The sequence below is a fragment of the Artemia franciscana genome, chromosome 1 (genome assembly GCF_032884065.1).
Source record: "Artemia franciscana chromosome 1, ASM3288406v1, whole genome shotgun sequence".
In the NCBI taxonomy this organism is placed as follows: domain Eukaryota; kingdom Metazoa; phylum Arthropoda; class Branchiopoda; order Anostraca; family Artemiidae; genus Artemia; species Artemia franciscana.
In genome coordinates this window covers 7,175,246-7,193,579 of record NC_088863.1, presented here as the reverse complement: position 1 = coordinate 7,193,579, position 18,334 = coordinate 7,175,246, and the positions used below count along the sequence as shown (strand labels likewise).

Below are 18,334 nucleotides of genomic sequence, written 5' to 3'. Positions count from 1 at the left end.
GGAGAATTCGAAGCGCAATATTCAAATACCAGACAATGCAGCAAAGCAAAATAACTAATTTCATACATATGTACGAAATTATGAATACAGAATAGGTTAGGTAACCTTACCTAACGAATTCTCCGAATTGTACGAAATTATAAATACAGAATAGGTTAGGTTAGGTAACCTAACCTAACGAATTCTCTGAAATGGAGAATTCGAAGCGCAATATTCAAATACCAGACAATGCAGCAAAGCAAACTAGCTAATTTTGTACATATGTACGAAATTATAAATACAGGTTAGGTAACCTTACCTAACGAATTCTCCGAATTGGAGAATTCGAAGCGCAATATTCAAAACCAGAAAATGCAGCAAAGCAAAATAACTAATTTCGTACATATGTACGAAATTTTAAATACAGAATAGGTAAGGTTAGGTAACCTTACCTAACGAATTCTTCGAATTGGAGAATTCGAAGTGCAATATTAAAAGACCACACAATGCAGCAAAGCAAATAACTAATTTCGTACATATGTACGAAATTATAAATACAGGTTACGGTAGGTAGCCTAGCCTAAGGAATTCTCCGAATCGGAGAATTCGAAGCCCAATATTCCAAAACCAGACAACGCAGCAAAGCAAAATAACAAATTTCCTTATAACATCGGTAGAGAACTTGGGACCACTAATATTTCTTGACAAAACTTTTGGACAAATAGAACACAAAAAAATTTTCTGTGACTCTGACTTGACCAATAAGCGCACTAATTATTTGGCTCCCTCAAGAGCCTCTCGGCTCCACAAACAATCCCTCAAATTTTTAAGCCTTATTTCCATGCCGCGTTGTTTTGTTTTCATTTCCCGCCCAATTAATACGTTTCTGCGAATCATTCGCTAAAACTTTTTCCGTATACACCGTCCTAACAAACGCTGTTAGTTGAGAGTTTAGCTAATCTAGAATAGATGCAAACACACAACTCCACTAATTGTCTACATTAATCGTAAAACGGGGCTTATGGACAAACATCGTTTTGCTTACCCCGACAACATTTATGATGATTTAATTGTGAAAGGGAGCACTTACTCTGCACGCAAACAAGTAGTCATCAATAAGGTCATCAATGTTGTTCAGTTTTTCTGAGGAGGTAGCAGCTTTCTTGATAAAATTCAGAGCCTCCTCATACTGATGTAATTTTTCAAATGTTCCAGCTAAATTTCGAAAACATCGCCATAAATCCTCTTGTATTTCTTTACTCTCAGAATTCTCATAACGCAGAAATATTTGTAAAGCCTGAAAAATAAATTACTAAAATTCTTCCCTAGTTCATACCTATGCCCTGATCTGGCCTAATTGTTTTATCTACAAATACTTGTGTAATTTAATCCAATTAATTAGTTTTATTAAAACTAATTATTAATTATTTAATTTATTATTTAATCTTTTTAATTATTAACCTATCTATTATTTATATTTTGCACTTTGATAAAATTTATACATACTATTTAAATTTATATATTTAAAAGAAAATTATATATATTTTACGTATGTTTTATTAGTTATTATCTAGTTTAATTATTATTTTTGTATAAAAAAACAAGCCTTTTCACTATCTTATTACCTTTTTTTACCGTCATTAATATGTTTTCGTTTAGACTGTAGATGGATAGGTATTGCAGTGTAAAAACTTGTTGTTTGAGAATCTCCCAATAATATTTTCCCAACTATTGAATTCTATTTCTTTTTTAATATTAAATCACCCACCCACGCGGAAAAAAAGTAATATCAAATTTACATAGTAATATTAGATTAATTAAATTTACATATAAAAAAAAATGTTTTACTAAATATGTTTTATTCTTTCTTATCTACAGTTTAATTACTATTTTTGTATCAAAAAACAAGCCACATAACTACATCTCGCTGAAACAGGAAAACTATTAATCACCCTTTAAGAAATCCAAGACGACAAGGAATTCTAATAGAAATATTACAAGCGTTTAAAGATCAATAAAAATAATTGAATTCGCTTCATGGATACATTTTAATATTTGGAACAATTATGTAGAATTTGGATGAGTAAAAGCCAAATGCTAAAGGTTTTTATAGTGATATTAGCAGAATACAGCGTTTTGTTGTTCCCTAGCTAACCTATTCAGAAAAGGAAACTATAATAAATCCTTGAACCTAAACTTAGTAGAGGTATTAAGGTAAACAACGGCTTTCTGGGAAAACTTTTTTAGATATCTTGAAGAAAGTAGCATATCCACATAAGGGCGTATCCAGGATCTTTGTTCAAACAAGGGGGAGGGCTTTCATAGCGGGAGGATGTCATATCAAAATTGGTTTATATACACTGTTGTTACTTTTTTACGAGTCGGAAAACATTTTACGGGGGTTCAAAACCGTTCCCCCCCCCCTCTTGATTGTTCCTTGTCAAAAGTGAATAGAACTTCCAGAGTCAATACCAATCTTCGATGTTACTGGAAGTTTCCCTCGCATGAAAACTAGGAAGACAAAATTATAGAATACTGTACCAAAGAATTCACGCAGATAATGCGTTCTTTAATCAACTTGAAATTTAAGGAAAAAAACATTTGAGCCACTCAACCAGGCTGCTTACTTGATTCCCGTGTTCCTTACATCCAGCGGAAACAAAATCACTGATACAGTACAATTGTGCATAATTTTTTGCGTACCAACGAAAAATACAAGACCCTAGATTAAAAATAAAAAGATTTTTAAAATTCAGGGGAAGTTTTCTCAATTTTTGTCTGTGAAAATACCCAGAACAGCCAATTTTCAGTGATAATACCACCAAAATGGTGTTTTTCAAATTTATAAGGGGAGCAGGGGGAATAAAAAAGAATATGAGGGGCAAATATAAGGACTTTGCAAATCATAGAATGAATCATGATTTTCTTCAAATATAGCTTTTATTTTATCGTTGGTTTAATGATATTTCCTCCTACTTTTGTTGCTTTCTGTTTTACTAATTCGTTTATTCGACTTTCATTTACTTTCATTACTTTACTAATTTTTAACTTACTTTCTACTTTATTTGTTTATTCTACTTTTGTTTCTTCGGTTCTCTATTTCTTTTCTTCTACTTACCATTGTTTCTATCAATTTTTATGTAAATGAGGACGGCCAACCAAGGTAGAATAAATTTATCCATTATTCTCGTCAATTTTTTTATACTGGTTTTCTTTATTATATCTTGTTATCATGTTCAGGTAGGCTATCTGAATCAGCATCGCAGGGTACGTCAAATCTATTTACTTTCTATTTTTCTATATTCAATATTTACTTTCTACTTTATTTCTTTATTCTACTTTTGTTCCTTTTGTTCTCAATTTCATTTCTTCAATTGTGTTGCGAGAGCAGAGCAACACTTTGGTTTTGTCTTTTTTTTTTTTTTTTTTTTCTTTTTTTTTTCTCATGCTGCCGATGTCGGCTTATTCCTGGAAACTGGCAAGGGTCTAACCTGTGCGGTTTTTTACGGAAAGTGTGGACCTCAGGCCGGATTGATGAATACGGCATTACATTTTGGAAAGCTCCGCAGAACTCTTGCCTGGGGCCAAAAAGGATGGTTTTTGCTTGTCCACGAGCATTTGTTTTTTCGGACTTGGGATTGAGGTAGAGAAATGTTACCTGATATACCTCTTAAACTTTAAAAGTTCTGTCATTGCTAAAGAAATTGGAGCTTATCCTTTGCTCCTTTCTAAGTGGTGACGTTAGAAAGTTGGCCTACGGCAAAAAAAATCAACTTTTAAACTAAGACACATAGAATTTTTTTCGACTGCAATCCATAGCTCTTGATGAGCTGATCAAAGTATATGTCATCCAAGTTTTAGTACAAAAATTCCTTCATGAGATATACTAGTTTGAAAGTTTCAAGGGGTTGACAACTTCAGTAGTAGGGTACACAATGAAACCAAAAATAAGCCGATGCCAATTGTGAGACATGTAGGGGACTTGTAAGGAAAGGTAGGCTGTTAGCTCATAATCATCTTCGGCAGTAAGGGGTTAGCAAATTTTGCTATTTTGTGTACCTATTATTTGGTTCCAGTTTATTTGATGGTAAGACCGAGTTGGTTCCAGTGGTAAGACATGTAGGGGACTTGTAAGTAATAATCGTCTGTTAGGCTACAATCATCTTTAGTGAAGAGGGGTTTGTAACTTTTGCTAGTTGATGTAGCCTACCCATACTCCCTATAACCTTGAATTAAGTGTTTACTCAACGGGTACAAACTATAACGTAAAACAACGAGGCAGTTTCGTAATAATTAATATAGTGTCATCTATGGTATTTTGATCCTGACAAATTTACGGATAGCTTTATCATACCAACTAGATTATATAAGATATTTTTCCAAGTCTTGATCCGTCTCGATGTCTACGAATGAAAAGGATAAAGTTCAACTGGCTGCAAAGTCAATTTAGTCCCTTCTTTCGATATTCTTTTGTTATTGTTGTTTTTTCAACGCTGAGGAATAGACTTTGATCATGTGATTACTAATCGCGTTCTTCTTTGAACATAACGTTTTAAAAGCTTCGATAGGCTGACAACTTCAGCGTTTAACCGATAGCAAAGAAACAAAACCAAAGTGTTGCTCTCGCAACACTTTATTCAGCGAAGCCGGACAAAGGTTGCCGCAACACTTCACGTTGCTCAGGCAACGTAGGTCTAGTTTATCGTTGTTTCTATCAAACTTTATGTTAATGAGGACGGTCAACGAAGGTAGAATACATTTATTCAGTATTCTCGTCAATTTTTTTTCATGCTGGTTGTCTTTACCCTAGTTATAATACTACTAACAATCCAGTCCAGCGCCAAGTCGCCTGAGACCAACAGAGCTACGCACTCTCCTCCTGCATCCCAACCAATTCAAAGCCTCCCTCTTTATACCCTCCCAAAAGATTCCTATTTCCCTTAAATCTTTCCTATATTACCATGTTCATGTATCTCAACCAGCATTGCAGAGTATGTCTAATCTGTTGCATGTACAAAATGAACTTACACGAATTCGATTAGTTGATTCCTAATATGAACTTGACTAGATGATGTAGTAATCTAAAGCCTTATAATTGTTTCCGATACCATATAAAAATATGTAATCTTATCAGAATTCAGACATCGAGGTAGTATCGAGAATAGATTCAAAGTGAATAAAATTTATTAAAAATGGCTTTATATAACGAATAATTTCTGTTCGTTTTAAGTTTTGATTTTTGCTCCTTACTTTTAGTTTAAAATAGTTGTTTGTTTTTTTTTTTTATTAAATTTTCAGTAAGGATTTAGACAGAAAGAGATATTTTGTATTTATTGTTTTTATTTCTTTATCTATTGTTTTCTTGTTCGTTTTTTTCTTTTCATTATTTTTATTATTAAATATTTTACATATAATGTGTTGAAATGATTAATAGTTTAATATTTCAAAGCTTTGTTTCACTAAACTTGTTTGCTAATGGAAAGTATTAATCATGGTTTACTTATCTTCATGCCTAAAACAAAAGAGCAAAAACACAATTTTTGAAAATAATAGAAAGTGAAAAAATATCCTCTAGAATATTTGCATTCAATGGCCAAAATTTATAAAAAGGTTCATGAGAATCTTTCTGTTGGGCAGGGGGTGTCTGAAGCCTCATAAAGCGCATTTTTAGGCAAAACATTTTCTAACCTCAAGAGGTCCTTCAGATCAACATGGAAAGAGGTTTTACTCCCTAACCTATTTATTTATTTAATTTATAAACTTATCATAAAATTTTCTGCTTATTTAACACGGCTTGGGCGCAATAGTTCATTCTGGATGCAGGCATATGAAAGCAAAATTAAATTATACTGAAAAATTTAGAGTATATGGAAAAGTAAATAAGTCTCGACATTTTGGGGTACAGGCGTCGGAAAGCCCCTCAGCATAGGTATCACTCTGTGCCTCAGGATATTATCACCTCTTAAAAAGGCAAGAAAATGATACAAAAACATATTGAAGTCAAATATATAAGCTCTCCTAAATATTGAGGTCTCTTAACTTCCGTTCATTTGGAGAAATGCATTTAAACAAAGCGTTCGAGTTTAATATGGACTCTGAAGAGGTTACAACTCCCCTTTTATCCCAGAAACCTCTTGATTCTGAGATAAGATTGTACTGAACCGTTTACCTCCGTGTAATTATCTTTGAAGAAGATAATTACATCTTTGAAATTTCAGATCTCCTCACCCTGAAAATATAATTTACATATAATCATTCCCAAAACGAGTGTAATAACTATTTTTCGAAACCAGTTAGAAAGTGAAAAATATTCTTATATTAAACTTGTATTAAATTGTAAATCACAACTAGCAGGGACATACTTCATGCAAAGTTCGAGAAACTAGGACGATTAGAATAACCACAATACACAAAAATTCAAAAAAGATTTGTTTAATATCTTTAAAAAGTCAACACGAAATCATCAAGAATTTAAGGTTCAAGCGTTTCAATAAGAATTAAGGTCTATCTTGTCGGTAAAAAATAAAAGCTTCAAAGCTTTAACCATTAAATTCCTTGGTTAGCAAAATAAATACAAGAGTTTGAAGTTGCGGTCATTTCCAGAATAGATTCCAAACAGAATAAGCTAATTTTACAGCAATTTCATTATAGCCCGAAAAGAAAGGCCAATTTCTTGCAGCATATACCCTAAGAGATCACCAATATAGATACCTGAGCAACATACTACACAGGCAAACTCTGTCTATCTAACACAGTGCTCTAACAGCAAGCAATAAATTTACACCACAGAGCTACCCAAAAACATCTTGCAACAAGCATACCAGACATACCTATGTAATCCTTACACGTCAATCAAAAATGCGTGGGAGGTCATACTGGAAGCAGCACACCAATATAAAAATAGGCGGCACCTCCTTAATACTCAGGGTGCCTCAGGAGGCAAGGGCAGATATAAGGTATAAGGTAAGGTCGTCACTGCATAATGAGCTTCACCATAACAACCTCTATTTACTGTTGAAATTGGTTCTAATATATGAACACCGTGTTTCATCAAAAAGAATAACAGACATCTTCATTTATATACGAACAACGAAGGATACTTCGCTGATAGTGAGGTCCTTCCATATTCATTTTAGAAAAAACACATGGCGAGTTAAATACTTCATATTATTAAGTCGTACAAAAATTGGATTTCTTCTGGGGACGGCTGCAATTTTAAAGACCGAGATCTTTTTTTCATTATCATAATGGTAACTCTGTCCTATGGTCTTTAGAGTAAGGTTTTATAAAAACTAGCATTAAAAGAGGCAACTTAAATGTTAAGTTGCCAACAAATTTTGGAAAGTTCTTTCTTCGAACTGTTCTTAGGGTTTGTAATGCCTGGATATAAATCAATTACATCCCACCACCCTTCCGACTCAAATATAAGCAAAAAAACAAATCAAAGTGCAAAATTTGTTCAAAGTGGGAAATCCCCCCGCTGCACCTCTCCCCAGCTGCGGTACTCGGGCCATCTGACCCAGTTGCCCCCCTCCCCCTTGGAACGACTCTGTTGCTACGTACCTTTTTGAAGTTTTCAACGGCTGATTCAATATCGTTCTTAGTTTCACAAACTAATCCAATGTTCATCACCGCTCTTCCAGTCATGCTATCTATTTCCACATCTTTTCCGCCCCTAAAATTTAATGAAGAATCATTGAATTACTGAATTTCAATGAATGTTAGTTAGGATTTTTTTTTATAATCCAAAATCAAACAAATATTCGAAATTCCTTCTAGGGGTGGTTACAGGTTAAACGTTTTTAGGTACTTATCGGTTATATAATAGACATTGTACAATTTCGATCGCGAATGACGTGAGCATGACACAAGAAAATGGTCAAGCAACTTCTTCATACCATATAATTAGCTTTGGTTTGGTTGCAAAATAAATTGTACCTATATTTTATTTAAGTATTTAGCTTGTGTTTTGGTTTGGTTTATGCAAACAAATTTGGGCTATATATTTACACAATAAGTAGGGGGGTGTAAAGCATAGCGTATGTTAAATACAGCAATGGTTAGTTTCCGTATTTAATATATGCCCTCACCCCCACCCCCATATTGTGCAAATATATAGCTCAAATTTGTTTCTAAACAATCATATATTCATCATATTTTGTATCATTTCATTAGCATTAATCAAACTTCACTTACAGATTGTCTATTATACAACCGATAAGTACCTTTTTTTCTATGCGTGTCCATGCATGGCCTTGAATTTTCGTATTTTTTTAACTATAGTAGAGTTCTTCAGCTTCATAAGGTAACACGTTAAACGATGGAGGAAAAGAAAAAAAGATTATAGGGTTTCGGGATTTATATAGGCTACTAACAAATTTTTCGTGTTTTTTCCTTATACCTTTTTTGCCACCAATTATCGGTAAAAACAATTCTGACATCCCTTTTCCAGCTATTTTTTGAAGATTTGAATATGATAACTTTGGAACAAAACTGCAATGTCTGAGCACTTTTCGATCCAAAACAGAAGCAAGAAATGGATTGGAGCAGCTTATGTCGCGCTTCCTGTTATTTCTTCCCTTTTCCTGCTACTTCTTGATGTTTTAGAGAAGACTTAACACACGTTTTAAAAACAATGAAACATCTAATCGTTTTTCGATCTATATCTGAAGTAGGTAAATGGACAGTACTAACTGATGTGGCGTGCTTAGTCAGGAAGTGAGTCATAAACATAAGTTTTGCAAAAATAATCAAAAAAAAAGGCACAAAACGTTTAAAATCACAACAACCTGCATAATGAGTGTAATGCCAAAAATAAAATAAATTTAAGCAATAAACTGTAAATTAATTAATGCATTGAAAAGAAGATTGCTAGAAAAGTCTTCGCCGATGTGGGAGTTGACCCCATGAGCAAGCGGTGGCTAGCCACATCCCTTAGATAGATTGGGCATACCAGGACTCGTTTATAGAGTTTCATTGTAAACTTTGCTGCTCAGGAAAGTAAAATAAATAAACAATGATTAATTAGACGCACTATTTACCTTCTCCCAAAAAGACAACAGCTATGTGGTTCTGATCAACCATAGGTCCAGGGAGGTTCTTCCAGTCAAGCATCTACTCAGGAAAGAGTCAATTCCCGGTATCGTTCATAATGTTTACACGCTTTTGGCATTTTTCAACTTTATCCCCCATCTCATCCGAGAAAAAAGATACTATATCCGAATGCTATTGAAAACTAATAGCGTTTTTGCTTCTCACAAATTTGCAACAAAATTTGCCACACATTCGGATACTATATCCGAATGCTATGGAAAACTAATAGCGTTTTTGCTTCTCATAAATTTGCAACACATTCGGATACTATATCCGAATGCTATTGAAAACTATGAGCGTTTTTGCTTCTCACAAATTTGCAACAAAATTTGCAACACATTCGGATACTATATCCGAATGCTATTGAAAACTAAGAGCATTTTTGCTTTTCACAAATTTGCAACACATTCGTATACTATATCCGAATGCTATTGAAAACTAATAGCGTTTTTACTTCTCACAAATTTGCAAAACATTCAGATACTATATCCGAATGATATTGAAAACTAAGAGTGTTTTTGCTTCTCACAAATTTGCAACACATTCGGATACTATATCCAAATGCTATTGAAAACTAAAAGCGTTTTTGCTTCTCACAAATTTGCAACACATTCGGATACTATATCCAAATGCTATTGAAAACTAAGAGCGTTTTTGCTTCTCACAAATTTGCAAAACATTCGGATACTATATCCAAATGCTATTGAAAACTAAGAGCGTTTTTGCTTCTCACAAATTTGCAACACATTCGGATACTATATCCGAACGCTATTGAAAACTAAGAGCGTTTTTGCTTCTCACAAATTTGCAACATAATTTGCAACTTATTCGGATACTATATCCGATTGCTATTGAAAACTAAGAGCGTTTTTGCTTCTCACAACTTTGCAACAAAATTTGCTATATATTCGGGTACTATATTCGAATGCTATTAAAAACTGAGAGCGTTTTTGCTTCTCACAAATTTGCAATACATTCGGATACTATATCCAAATGCTATTGAAAACTAATAGTGTTTTTGCTTCTCACAAATTTGCAACAAAATTTGCAACACATTCGGATACTATATCAAAATGCTATTGAAAACTAATAGTGTTTTTGCTTCTCACAAATTTGCAACACATTCGGATACTATATCCGAATGCTATTGAAAACTAAGAGCGTTTTGCTTCTCACAAATTTGCAACATAATTTGCAACACATTCGGATACTATATCCAAATGCTATTGAAAACTAAGAGCGTTTTTGCTTCTTACAAATTTGCAAAACATTCGGATACTATATCCAAATGCTATTGAAAACTAAGAGCGTTTTTGCTTCTCACAAATTTGCAACACATTCGGATACTATATCCGAACGCTATTGAAAACTAAGAGCGTTTTTGCTTCTCACAAATTTGCAACATAATTTGCAACTTATTCGGATACTATATCCGATTGCTATTGAAAACTAAGAGCGTTTTTGCTTCTCACAACTTTGCAACAAAATTTGCTATATATTCGGGTACTATATTCGAATGCTATTAAAAACTGAGAGCGTTTTTGCTTCTCACAAATTTGCAATACATTCGGATACTATATCCAAATGCTATTGAAAACTAATAGTGTTTTTGCTTCTCACAAATTTGCAACAAAATTTGCAACACATTCGGATACTATATCAAAATGCTATTGAAAACTAATAGTGTTTTTGCTTCTCACAAATTTGCAACACATTCGGATACTATATCCGAATGCTATTGAAAACTAAGAGCGTTTTTGCTTCTCACAAATTTGCAACATAATTTGCAACACATTCGGATACTATATCCAAATGGTATTGAAAACTAATTGTGTTTTTGCTTCTTACAAATTTGCAACAAAATTTGCTATGCATTCGGATACTACATTCGAATGCTATTGAAAACTAGGAGCGTTTTTGCTTCTCACAAATTTGCAACAAAATTTGCAACACATTCGGATACTATATCCAAATGCGATTGAAAACTAAGATTGTTTTTGCTTCTCATAAATTTGCAACGACATTGGTCACCCAAATATAAAATTTCCAACTATTTTCAGAAATCTAGAATTAAGACACACTGCACTTTGGAAAAGATACAAAAATGGGAGAAATTTCCCCTATTTTTATTTACCCCCTCCAGGATTTAGACTTTTTTGTATTTTTATGGGAAAAATCGAAAAAGATAAGGTTTGAAACAAATTTGTTTTTGTTTTTTTTTTCCGAAAGAGCAATATTTGATCAAAAATTATTACCAATATTGTTTACCAGAATGAAAACCTCAACAATAGTTTCCTTTGTTCACTTCAAATTCTAGTTAAAAATTTTTTTTTGTAAATCCTAACCTTAGTAATACAGAAACTTTCTCTAATATCCTAATGAACAGCGAACAGCGGGGTAGTTTCTTTGACAGGGAGTTTTTATTAACTAAGTAGTTTTAAAAACTGAACATACTGACCGTCAAACTGGTCTTTTTTCCACAAATTGAAAATACTTAGAGAGGGTTGGGTTGCTTAATTTCTTGGGAAAGATGAGGCGAAATGAAGACAGACACAAGAACTAGAGTTGCGGTGGCTGCTTTATATCTCCCAACTTTCTAATCTCAAGACTGAAACTGAAAAAAAAAACTCCTCATACAATAGTTGCTCATTTTACTGACAATAAGTGTCATAAAATCCTTTGTAAATAAGAGAAGAGGATTGTCTATGAGCCAAGGCACGCATGAACAAATTGTTGGACAACAACAATAACATTTTTTCATCCCCTATCATCTAAGGCCTGGGTTACATTTCCCATTTTTGAACCAAAGCTTGTTGCTAAGGCCTGCAAAGAAAGGAGAACGGCCACTGTATGGTCAGTTCTCCTATCTCCTCTTGGAATTAGCTGAAAAACCAAATAGAATATGAAACATGGCCATCAATTATGCAGCTTTCAAGGTTAAAACTGTCAACTTTCTTCATAGCTTCGTCCAAGAAGATGAACTTGGGGTGTATGTTTGGTACTATTGATCGGAATATCGACAGCATGTTTTTACGTTTCATGTTCCATTTTTCCTATGCTCTATAGCTACACGAACAGACCTATTTATCCATCTTATAGCCCTAAAATCTCTATGTTCAATGAATTTTTGGTAGATCTAGCCTCTCCATCATCTACAGCAAAGCCCAAACCTCAATTTATCCACACAAAATTCCTTTAAAATCACACATCGTGCATGAACAGAGACCTTCACTGAGACGTATCCCTTCAAAACCTTTTTTCTTTCGTCAATTTAATGACATTTAGCTCTTAGTGTCATATATTTTCTTCATCTTGATTTGAAAATAAATTTCTATGTTCTATTTATATTTTTTTTTTTTTTTTGTTCTGTACTATACTTTAAATTCTGTTCCCTGACTCCTTTTAATATGGCAAAAAAAACATAAAAATATATTTTGTGCCGCAGAGTAACTTTTTAGCGACACTTAATCCCTTAAAACTAATTTCAGCCTTCTCGACATTTTTCCTATCCCCTCCCTATATATTTAAATTTAATTAATATCGAAAATGATGACTACCTGAGCTTCGGCTTCAATCGAATTCACTGTCTTTAGCCATTTCGCCCCTAGCTGAGCTCAGTAGGACTAAGCCAGTGAAGAAACGTTAGAACTAAATTAGCAGAAGTGTTATTTAGGAAAATGCTTACCTTCGTCGACAAATTTCAGTAATTTCCATGCTTTGTTTGAAATATTGTTCAGCCAACCCTAACAATCGGTTTACCTCCAATTTTGGTAAATTAGATTCAACATTAGCCCACTGGTGATATGTCCTTCCAAGGGTAAATGTTGCTCTTGCCATTTCCAAGCGGTCACCAGACGCTTTAGCTTCATCTAAATATATATACGTATATTTTGGATAAATTTTGAGCACAAATATACATTAAATAAAACGACTATGTAAAACTTGCGAGACTGTTGACTAATATCGGTGAAAAAAAAATAACATTACTGAGCACAGGATATCGGAGGATTTCCCCGTGAATTTGGTCTGAAGGACACCTCCCGCGGAAAGATTGAAAAAACCGCTGAACAGAAACTTGCTTTTTTTCATTTTGACCCTAACAATCGATACAATTCAAAGAAAGTACGAAGAGCAATAGAAATGAGAAGAGCAATAGTAAGAGGATAAAACAGAGGAAAGTAATATAAAGAGGGAGTAATAGTAAAGAGGATAAGTAATAATAAGAGGAATAAACAGCAAGTAAGAAGAGCAATAGAAAATGATGAGCTCCGATAGAAATGTTCAAGTAGTAAAAATCGAAACATATGAAACTTAAGGTTTTCCAACTGACCATAATTTTGCTGTGTCATTTACATGTTTTCACATTTTTCTTGTCTCTGCAGAAATCCCCCTTCCTTAGAAATGATTTCTCAGAAATCCAAAAACACTGAAAATTTCCCCATGACAGTTCCCCCGAAACATCTCCTCATCCAAAATTAAGTTGGCAAAGAGAAAGCAATACCAATAAAAAGATTTCATATATTTTCATATTTTCTCCCCATTTGTTCCCTTTCCGGAATCAAAAATTAATCCTTATATCAATTATAATTATATTAATTATATATCACATATTATATATAAAAAAAAAAATCTTTATACGCATCATATCACCTTCAATGCTTTTTTTTCTGATACTATTTATATTTTTGGAAAAATGAAGAAGCTCTTAGGTGAAACTTAACAAACTGAAAAAAAATTCACATTTTATTATTCATTTGACTAATAAATTTCAGAATTTAATTTGTTTGTTTTGAATCGGTAACACTAGACTGTCTATGGCACTAGCGACGTTTGAAAAATATTATTTCAAAGATGAAACTGAGACTGGGGTGCCCCACCGGTAACTTTGTTTTTACTCGGTCAAAATTTTTACCGAAATTGAAGCATTCAATTGTTCCATTAATTGTTCCAATTGTTCCAGCAATTGCACCGAAACTAAGCTTTCGAATTTGAAAGCTAGAAAATCGTTCACTAGAGGGGGGGGGGATAGCTGATACCTTCTAGGCGAAATTAGTTCAACCCTTAGAGGAGGAGGAATTTTTTAAAGGAGTATGGGGTCTCAAAATAAAAAAAAATGCATTTTCGAGCCATTGATTTTTAGTTCTCTGAGGAGCGTCTTTTGAGCAGCTTTTGTAGTGAGGTTCGTCAGCTAGAGCTCCTAGAGGACGGAAGATCTGACCAGTAGATTCTGAACAATATATCAATATATGGGGTTTTTGACTAAAAATGTTTCCAAGCAAGATTAACCAAGCAAGATTAATCCTGAACTTATTCTGTTTTTAGGTGATGTTAACGTGACCTTAATGACAGAGGTAAATAAAACTAACAAAATTTTCTTCGATAGCAAACTTTTATTATAACTTGTCAGCAGAAAAACACAATTTTATTCTATTATAATTCGAAAACTAGATTTAGTTTTAGTTTTTTAACTAGTTTTCCTTTCTAGGATCTTTCTTAATAGAGATACATGAAAAGAGTATTTCCTAAATTTAGGAAGCAGTGGAACTTTTCAAACAGTTCGTGGTAACGAACTGTAGTAAGGAGCGATCCGACTCAATAGTAACCGAACTACTAAAAACGGACTTTTCGATACCAATATAGATCAAAAAAATTTGATTTTAATGCTGTTTTTAAATATATAAGTTTCATAAAGTTTAGTTTTACCCATCAAAAGTTGCGAGCCTGAGAAAATTTGCCTTATTTTCGAAAAAAGGGGGAAACAAACCTAAAAGTCATAGAATCTTAATGAAAATCACATCATCAAATTCAGCATATCAGAAAACCCTACTGTAGAGGTTTCAAGCACCTACCTCCAAAAACGTGAAACTTTGTATTTTTCACCAGAAGAAAGATCACGAATGCGTGTTTATTTGTTTTTCTGTTTGCCTTTTTCCCCAGGGGTAATCGTTTTAAACCAGTGGTTCTAGAATGTCGCGATAGGGTTCATTTTGACGGAAATTAAGAGTTCTAGTGCCCTTTTCAAGTGACCAAAAGATTGGAGGGCAACTAGGCCTCCTCCCACGCTCACTTTTCCAAAATTCACTAGATCAAAATTTGAATCAAAATTTGGACCAGATCAAAGATTGGAGGGCAACTAGGCCTCCTCCCATGCTCATTTTTTCCCAAAGTCACCAGATCAAAATTTGGAGCTAGCCATTATGCTCAGCATAATCGAAAAATCTAATAGATAAAAATCTAATCTCACTATATCTTTGAAAAAAACTTAATCCCCCACAGTCCCCGGGAGAAGGGCTGCAAGTTATGAACTTTGCCGATTGTTTACATATAGTATTGGTTATTGGGAAGTATACTGACGTTTTCAGGGGGGTATTTTCAGGTGGCAGGGGGTTGGGGAGGGAGGGTGCGTGAGAGAATCTTTCCATGGAGGAATTTTTAATGGCGGACGATAATTTCCATGAAGGGGCCGCTGGATTTTCCAGTAAGATTGAATTCTCATGTATTCTCATGAATTTTCCATGAGAAATTAAACAAAAAAACAAGTTTTTTCAACTGAAAGTAAGGAGCAACATTAAAACTTTAAACCAACATATATTATTACGTATACTAGGGGGTTCATCCCCTCCTAAATAACTCACTGTTTACGTTAAAGTATTTTTAGTAATTTCAAAATAGCTATTTATTCTAATTAATTGGCCTTTGTGATTTAGGAGTCATTCTTAAAAAATGGAACAAAGTTCGAACTTTAGTGTAAATTGCAAGGTATTGACGTGGGGGCAAACCCCCTCATAGACGTAATTAAAATATATGAATATCGAAGTTCATTACATAAGTTAATTTGTAAGTTACGTATATTTATTAATAAAACGTTTGTCAAACAGTTCGTGGTAACGAAATGTAGTAAGGAGCGACCCGGCTCAATAGTAAACGAAACTCTAAAAAACGGAATTTTGATGCTAAAAGATACATCAAAATAATCGAATTTTCATCTTGATTCTAAGTATACAAGTTTCATCAAATTTAATCTTTGTCATCAAAAGTTACGAGCCTGAGAAAATTTGCCTTATTTTGGAAAATAGGGGTAAACACCCCTAAAAGTTAAAGAATCTTAACGAAAGTCACACCATCGCATTCAGCGTATCAGAGAACCCTGTGGCAAAAATTTCAAGCTCCTATCTACAAAAATGTGGAATTCCGTATTTTTTGCCAGAAGACAGATCACGGGTGCGTGTTTATTTGTTTTTTTTTCTGTTTTTTTTCCAGGGGTCACCGTATTGACCAAGTGTCCTAGAATCTCGCAAGAGGGCTCATTCCAACGGAAATGAAAAGTTCTAGTGCCCTTTTTAAGTGACCAAAAAATTGGAGGGCACCTAGGCCCCCTCCCACGCTCATTTTTTCTCCAAAGTCAACGGATCAAAATTTTGAGATAGCCATTTTGTTCCGCATAGCCGAAAACCATAATAACTATGTCTTTTAATGACTCACTTCCCCACAGTCCCTGGGAGAGGGGCCGCAAGTTACAAACTTTGTCCAGTGTTTACATACAGTAATGGTTATTGGGAAGTGTACAGACGTTTTCTGGGGGATTTTTTGGTTTTGGGGTGGGGTTGAGGGGATGGGGTTATGTGGGAGTATCTTTCCTTGGAGGAATATGTTATGGGAGAAGAGAAATTCAATGTAAAGGGTGCGGGATTTTCTAGCATTACTATAAAGAAAACAATGAAAAAATAAACATGAAAAAGTTTTTTCAATTGAAAGTAAGGAGTACCATTAAAACTTAACACGAACAGAGATTATTACGCATATGAGGGGTTCTAAAAATACTTTAGCATAAAGAGCGAGGTATTTAGGAGGAGATAAATACCTTGCTCTATATGCTAAAGTATTTTTAGTAATTTCCACTATTTATTCTACAGCCTTTCTGATTCAGGGGTCATTCTTAAAGAATTGGGACAAAACTTAAGATTTAGTGTGAAGAGCGAGGTATTAACGAGGGACAAGCCTCCTCATATACATAATAAAAAATGTAAGAATATAAAAGTTTGTTACGTAAGTTAATTCTTAAGTTACGTATATTTTTAATAATAAAAACTTTCGTTAAAAATTAAAAGTTCTAGTTGCCTTTTTAAGTAGCCGAAAAATTGGAGGACAACTAGGCCTCCTTCCCCACCCCTTATTTCTCAAAATCGTCTGATCAAAACTAAGAGAAAGTCATTTAACCAAAAAAAGAATTAATATGCAAATTTCATTTTAATAGTTTATGTCCGGAGAGACAAAATCAAAAACGCATTAATTCAAAAACGTTCAGAAATTAAATAAAAAACCTAGTTTTTTAAACTGAAAGTAAGGAGCGATATTAAAACTTAAAACGAACAGAAATTACTCCGTATATGAAATGGGTTGCCCCCTCCGTAATCCCTCGCTCTTTACGCTAAAATTTGACTCTTTGCAACAATTCTACTTTTTAAAACAATTAAAAAATTTAGCGTAAAGAGCGAGGGATTGCGGAGGGGACAACCCATTTCATATATGGAGTAATTTCTGTTCGTTTTAAGTTTTAATATCGCTCCTTACTTTCAGTTTGAAAAACTAGTTTTTTTTTATTTAATAAATAAAATTAAGGTTATAGTGGCCTTTTTAAATAACCAAAAAAATTGGAGAGCAGCTTGGCCCCCTACCCGCCCCTTTTTTCTCAAAATCGTCCGATCAAAACTTTGAGAAAACCATTTAACCAAAAAAAAACTAAAATTAATATACAAATTTCGTTCTAATTCAGGGGTCATTCTTAAAGAATTGGAACAAAATTTGAACTTTAGAGTAAAAAGTGAGGTATTGACCAGGGGGCAAAACCCCCCATATAGGTAACAAATTTATACGAATATAGAAGTTCGATATGTAAGTTAATTTGTAAGTTATGTATATTTATTTACAAATAAAAACGTTAGCAAATAAAATTAAAAATTCTAGCTGCCTTTTTAAGTAACCCATAGACTTGAAGGACAACTAGGCCCCCTCCCCGCCCCTTTTTCTTAAAATCTTCCGATAAAACTTTGAGAAAGCCATTTAGCCAAAAAAGAGTAAAATTAATAAGCAAATTTCGTTTCAATAATTCATGTGCGGTGAGCCAAAATCAGAGCCTGCTTCGATTCAAAGAACAGAAATTATTCCGTATATGAAAGGAGTCTCCTCAGCGCTCCGCTCTTTACGCTAAAGTTTGACTCATTCTCACAACTCTACTTTTTAAAACAATAAAAACTTTTAAGTT

The 18,334-nt window shown here is 33.7% G+C and overlaps 1 protein-coding gene across 1 annotated transcript in view; it reads right to left on the bottom strand.

The window, feature by feature from the left end:
- The window catches only part of LOC136024960 (tonsoku-like protein), a 175,443-nt gene extending 162,507 nt beyond the window's left edge, over positions 1 to 12,936 (bottom strand). Inside the window, exons 1-3 of the mRNA XM_065700566.1 lie at positions 12,758 to 12,936; positions 7,543 to 7,654; positions 1,070 to 1,276 (exon numbers count right to left, since the gene is read on the bottom strand). Of these exons, the coding sequence (XP_065556638.1) occupies positions 1,070 to 1,276; positions 7,543 to 7,654; positions 12,758 to 12,909 (471 nt within the window). The 5' untranslated portion in view covers positions 12,910 to 12,936. The remainder of the gene's footprint in view (positions 1 to 1,069; positions 1,277 to 7,542; positions 7,655 to 12,757) is intronic.
- Between the last annotated feature and the right edge of the window lie 5,398 nt (positions 12,937 to 18,334).